This window comes from Bos mutus, chromosome 3 (assembly GCF_027580195.1).
Source record: "Bos mutus isolate GX-2022 chromosome 3, NWIPB_WYAK_1.1, whole genome shotgun sequence".
Lineage (NCBI taxonomy): Eukaryota > Metazoa > Chordata > Mammalia > Artiodactyla > Bovidae > Bos > Bos mutus.
The window spans coordinates 1,704,075-1,710,655 of NC_091619.1; the positions used below are offsets into that span (position 1 = coordinate 1,704,075).

Below are 6,581 nucleotides of genomic sequence, written 5' to 3' on the forward strand. Positions count from 1 at the left end.
CTGGAGAAATATTCAAGATAAACATGTATTCAGCTTTAGTAAGAAAAAATAGAGTAATTTTTAAATGAATAAGTTAAAGTTTACTGGGGAAATATTTTTCCTCATATTTTATAATAGTTTCTGAAAATTATACATTTTCTATTTCCTCTTTTAAGTTATAATTTTTTGAGGCAGATAATCAGATTTTGTGCTTCTATGGAGTCCCACTCCAGTACTCTTGCCTGGAAAATTCCATGGACTGAGGAGCCTGGTAGGCTACAGTCCATGGGGTCACAAAGAGTCGAACACGACTGAGTGACTTCACTTTCCTTCTTTTCTATGCAGCCTTTTATGAATAATAATCACACAATTTATGCTTTCTTTTTAAATATAGGAACAGTTTTAGTCAAATGTGATGAACAGTTCTGTCATTTTAAAGGAGATTGATGATTTTATTTTTAAAAAAATCATAATTAACTTGACTGCTACTTCTTTGTTCCCTTTCTATTATCCCTCTCTGGTAAAAACTTGGCTATACTGAGTACACATTTATAACCTAAACAAAACAAAATAAAGTGTGCTGTGCTCATTTGCTTCAATCATGTCTGACTCTTTGCGACCCCATGGACTGTAGCCCACCAGTCTCCTCTGTCCATGGGATTTTCCTGGCAACAATACTGGAGTGGGTTGCCATTTCCTACTCTAGGGGATCTTCCCAACTCAGGGATGGAATGCATGTCTCCTGTGTCTCCTGCATTGCAGGCAGATTCTTATGTGTAGCAAAATAAAATAAAACTGACTTCTAGGAATGACAAAATAAGAAATTGCGTGAGAAGTGTAATGATCTTTCTCTAGAAACTTAGAAAAATATATTTCATTTGAAAAAAAATTAAAAACCTAAAACTAAAAATTATTTGAAAAACTTCTAGAAGAATGCAATACAAAGTTACATAAATATATCAAGTATTAACGTATTAGGCTGAAAGTTTTAAAAAAGAACAAATCTCAATAACTTCCACAAATGGCAGTTAATTGTTATCATTTAATTTTTTTTATCTTTAAAAAAAGTATTTATTTTTAACTGAAGGATAATTGCTTTATAGTATTATGTTAAAAATGGATACAGGTATTTGACTGAGAAGCTAGCACACACACATAGTAATTTAGAGAAAAGTCTTCCCTCATGGTTCAGATGGTAAAGAATCTGCCTGCAATGCAGGAACCTGGATTTGATCCGTGGCTTGGGAAGTTTCCCTTGAGAAGAGAATGGCAACCCACTCCATATTCTTGCCTGGAGAATTCCATGGACATGGTAGCCTGGAGGGCTACAGTCCATGGAATTGCAAAGAGTTGGACATGACTAAGCGACTAACACACACGTATAAGTATTTGCTGATGTAGGTTCAAATTCTCAATTGTACTAACAAAGACTCATGATTTTCATGTATTTCTGTATCTTCAGACTCCATATATTGAGCTTTCTTCTTTATGTTTATTACCTTAGAAAGAGCTGGTGGACCTCCAGGCATTATATTCAAGTTCAACATAAAGAAAGAGGAAGCCCCAGTGCCAGCTACATTTCTTTTAAAATGAAAGCCTCCAAGGCAGAATTCCACCTACATTTTATTTGATATTGGGGTATATGATCACTCCTAACTGCCAGAAGAGATAATAAATCTAATACCTGGCAAAGAGACATGGATTCATTGTTTGAGTTCAGCATGTTTTCAGCTGAAAAAAAATCAAGTTGAAAAATAAACTATCTACACTAATTATTGCACTGTAGGAATCTCACTCTGTAGGAAAAAAAACAGGAGGGTCATCTTCCTATCAAGAAAGAATGTGACATGACAAGAGTCATACAAAGAGGATATTATCAGTTGACATTCTCTAGCTCTTCCCTTTTAATATGCAGACAAATATGTATGAGTATATAGACAAAATCGAAGACCAAAATAATTGAGGAGAAAAATGTTCTATGTGTAATATCCTAACAAAGAGTTGTCATGTGTTCTGATCATTTGAAAAGGAGCATGAACTTCAACCTAATGACAGGTGTGACTCAACCTAATGACAGCTTGGCATAATTTTAAATTAGATAATTGGAAATGCTAAACTTATTACCATCTACACACAATTACCCAAGGATGTTTGCAGCTTTGCTTTCCACTTATGTCCTAGAGAACAAAGTCAATCTGCCAATCTCCATTTGAATGAGTGAATGTGAGGCATTGTTAGTATTTAGAACAGGCACATCTGTTAGAAAGCATATAATCAAATTGTTAATGAAAATAAACATGAGGGCTTAGCATTTATTTTTCCAATTTTTATTTTTGAGAAATAATTGTCATATATCAGGGGCTTAACATTAACTGAGTGCTCACTGTGAGCTATTCATAAACCAAACCTTCTTAGGCTTTACCAATCAAACTTACACACTACAAAATGTCACACTTGGCAACAATTTTATTGGAGAACTATAGGATAAAAACACAGCATGGCAGCATGACAGACTGAGGGATTTCTTTTATGTGGAAGGAGTGCTGAAAGCAGACAAGGGGCTAATCTGGATGCAAAGTCATACCACAGGTGTGAGAACATGCAATTCACACAAGGGGTGCTTGAGCCAGCTTGACTTCGACTCCTCAAGGCGCACAAGAGCAATTATCTCTTATAACAGTTTCCTGGGCAGCCAGAGTTTCGTGCAAAAGGCATGCCAAGTTATAAAAATTGTTGCTATTCAGCCACTCAGTCGTGTCCAACTCTTTGCAGCCCCATGGACTGCAGCACACCAGGCTTCCCTGTATTTCACCATCTCCCAGAACTTGTTCAAACTCATGTTCATTGAGTCAGTGATGCCATCCAATCATGTCATCTTTTGTCATCCCTTTCTCCTCCTGTCTTCAGTCTTTCTCAGCATCATGAAACTATGACCACTGGATATTTATAATACTTTCATATTCTCCCAGTCTAGAAGACTTTTACTAATCAAGATATTTGTATCATGTTTCTTAGCAATATTTAGTAAGCTTCCAACAGACTGGAACTATAAAGTAAACCCAAAGTGAATCATTTCACAATATATAGCCAATATAGTGCTAGTTGCTCAGTCGTGTCCAACTCTTTGTGACCCCATGGCTTGTCCATGGAGTTTTCCAGCCAAAAATACTGGAGTGAGTATCCATTCCCTTCTCCAGTGGATCTTCCTGATATAGGGATAGAACCCTCATCTCCTGCATTGCAGGCAGATTCTTTACTATCTGAGCCACCAGGGAAACCCTTCACAATATGTATATGTATATCAAATCATCACACTGCACTCTTTAAATATCTTAGAATTTTATTTTTTTTAGGTTCTATTATCAATAAATCTGGAGAAGAAAGAAAATAATCCAAGGTAAAATTTATCTACAAAGAGAAAAGATTTTATAATCCTACTGTCACATACAATTAATTTAATATTCACAACATGCATATGAGGTAGATGGGTAACTTGCATTATGAGGGACATGTTAAGGGTAAAACCAGAATTATACCAAATTTCTTGTCTCTAGGGGTGGAATCCTTAACCATAAAATTATGCTTTCCATAACTGTATGAAACAAAAAGATAATGTACTGAATGTGAGGTAAATTAAGCCAACTTCAAGGATGTTTTTTAATTCTTATGTATTTTTAAAAATTTTTTATTTGATCCAGCTTATCTATTGTTTAATTGCTTATTCTTTTGGTGTCATATGTAAAAATCCATTGTCTATGCCCAAAGATTTGCTTCTATTTTTTTTTTTAACTATGCCATATTTCCCAACAAGGGATCTAACCCACAACCCCTGCATTGGCAGCCCAGGGTCTTAAATACTGGACTACAGGGGAAGTCCCTCAAGAATGTTTCTTTAAAAGGCTATTCAGAAACTTAATGACAGTAAAGCAGCTTATACTTTTAAATGTCAGATTTATTATTTTGGAGTTATGTTATTTTAGATGTTAGAAAACCTAAACTAATTATTGATCAAACATTTTTTTTTTTTTTTTTTAATGGACAATTATCTTATTTCCCAAAGCCCAGTTCAGAATAAGCAAATGTCCACTGAGAGACAATTTCTGTTTATGAGTATCTATTCAACAGCATTTTTTGTTCTTTTACATATCCCACTCACAGAAACATTGACTTCAGTTCTAATGTGCAGAAATTAGCTTGAAACTGGAATTACTTTCTAAGTAATGCAAGCTAGTTTCCAAAAGTAAAAAGAACTTAGAAGACTGTCTATCATTCTGATTTTGAACTTGAAGCATACCACTCACTGCAGAGATGTCTCTTGTTCCCCACTCTTGCCTCTTTATTAAGACATTTTCTGTTCCTGTAGTCATTTGCCCCCAGTGGCAAAATGTAAAATATTTGGCAGCTGGTATAACTCAGGCAGCAGCTAGTTGAAACAGAAGTTGGCCATAGTGCTGGAGAAGATTCAAAGGGGAAGGTACATGAAAGTTCTCTAATGCGTTTGATCTCCTAACCAACACTCATTAGGTCAATAAGCTGTGTATTACTCTTCAGTTAACATGAAGGAGATGCAGATAACTATTTAGCCATATTAATTGTTGCACACATGGCTGAATACCAGTGCTGCATTTTCTTCCTCCTTTGACTTGCAGTGGGTATAAGACTTATAGAGATAAGGAGTATGCATTAGGTGACATTAGTTTCAGTTTGGGGGGGTTAATTATACTTCTGTGATTCTCACAGAATTAAGATCTGAGAATTTGAATCCTTGAAACTGCTACAACAATTTCTACATCATTTTGTCTTGACATATGCATCAGCAAGTCCCTTTTATTACCTATTTTCTCACTTGCAAAATAATAGCCTTGGTCTAGAGTAAAGAATCTCAAACTGGCTGTGAAATAAGACTTCTTAAGAAGTTGAAAATTACGCATGTCAGGGTTGCAAACAAGGCATGTGTGCTAAGTCACTTCAGTTGTGTTCAGCTCTTTGCGACCCCATGGACTGTACCACACCAGGCTCATGTGGCCATTGGATTTTCAAGGCAAGAACACTGGGGTGGTTTGTCATGCTCTCCTCCAGGGGATCTTACCTACCCAGGTATCAAATCCACGTCTCTTATGTCTCCTGCATTGGCAGGTGGGTTCTTTATCCAATAGGCAAACAATACATACTCTATCAGATTTTCCACAGATTTTTCTGGGAATATGCATTTTAACAACCCCCCAGAGATTCTATAACCATTTCAATCTTAGTTTGGAAACTCTTGTATATGATCAATGATTCACAATTTTTTGTTTGTATCAAGAAGTCTCCTGACACTATTTAAAGAAGCAGGGTGCTAACTGATATTTTGGTCCTGTTAAGTCTATTTTATGATTTTTTGATATGTCACTATTAGGATACTGTTCTTTTTTGCCAGGTTTTATTGTACATCAATCTGGGATATCCCTGGAACAGGGGCATCTACCCAGCACTGTCTTTCTGAGGGCATCCTTAACTTCCTTGTTCCTCAAGCAGTAAATGGCTGGATTGAGAAATGGTACAATGATGGTATAGAGCACAGAGATGACCTTGTTGTGGTTGAAGGTGTACATGGCCCGGGGCCGTGCATAGGTAAAGAGAGTAGAGGAGTAGTAGATAACAACCACTGCCAGGTGAGAAGCACACGTGGAAAAGGCTTTGTGACGTCCCTGGGCAGTAGGAATACTCAGGATAGTGGCAATTATGGCAGCATATGATGAAACCACAGCCATTAGAGGGAGCAGAATCATCACCAGGGCCAAGAGGAAGTCTACTAGTTCTGCTTGTTCCTTGTTAGAGCAGGTGAGGTTAAGTAGTGGAGAGATATCACAGAAAAAGTGGTTGATGATATTGGACCCACAGTATGACAATCTGGAAATGAACAGAAGCTTCATCATGGAGCTGAAGAAGCCACTACCCCAAGAGGAAGCAGCAAGGCGAGTGGCCATACTGAAGGGCATTAGACTAGGATAACGGAGAGGTTCACAGATGGCTAGGTAGCGGTCATAGGCCATGACTGCCAACAGGACACATTCGGTGCAAGCTAAGGCAATGAAGAAATAGAGTTGGGTCATACAACCTACATAGGAGACTCTATGCTCCTGGGTAAGAAAGGCCCCCAAGAGTCGGGGAACAGTGACATTGATATACCATAGCTCCAGGAAGGAGAGATGTCCAAGGAAAAAGAACATTGGGCGATGAAGGCTTGGAGTGAGCCAGATGGTGGAAACAATGAGTGCATTCTCCAACAATGTCAACAAAAAAATTACAAGGAAGAGTGCAAAGAGGAGCAGCTGAAGGGGTGGGGAGGTAGGGAAGTCCACCAAAACAAACTCTACTGTGTGGTCTCCACTCAAATTTCTCATGATCTCTGTCCACTTGATTGCCTGAAAAAGTAACAGGAAGAGCAAGATGATGAAAGACAAATAGATCAAACTGCTGACACCCCCAGATTACAACCTTCTGAAGATACTCAACAGTATATTATCAATTATTTTGTTCCATTTTGTACATCATTTTGTTCCATCCCTTTCCTGTATCACCTCCCACCTCCAGGGAAAAACTCTTAGACTTAAGGATTG

The 6,581-nt window shown here is 37.5% G+C and overlaps 1 protein-coding gene across 1 annotated transcript; it reads right to left on the bottom strand.

The window, feature by feature from the left end:
* Positions 1-5,411: 5,411 nt before the first annotated feature.
* On the bottom strand, positions 5,412-6,365 carry OR6P1 (olfactory receptor family 6 subfamily P member 1). The gene has a single exon (XM_005901102.1). The coding sequence runs from the start codon at positions 6,363-6,365 to the stop codon at positions 5,412-5,414; it is 954 nt and encodes a 317-aa protein (XP_005901164.1).
* Positions 6,366-6,581: the final 216 nt, after the last annotated feature.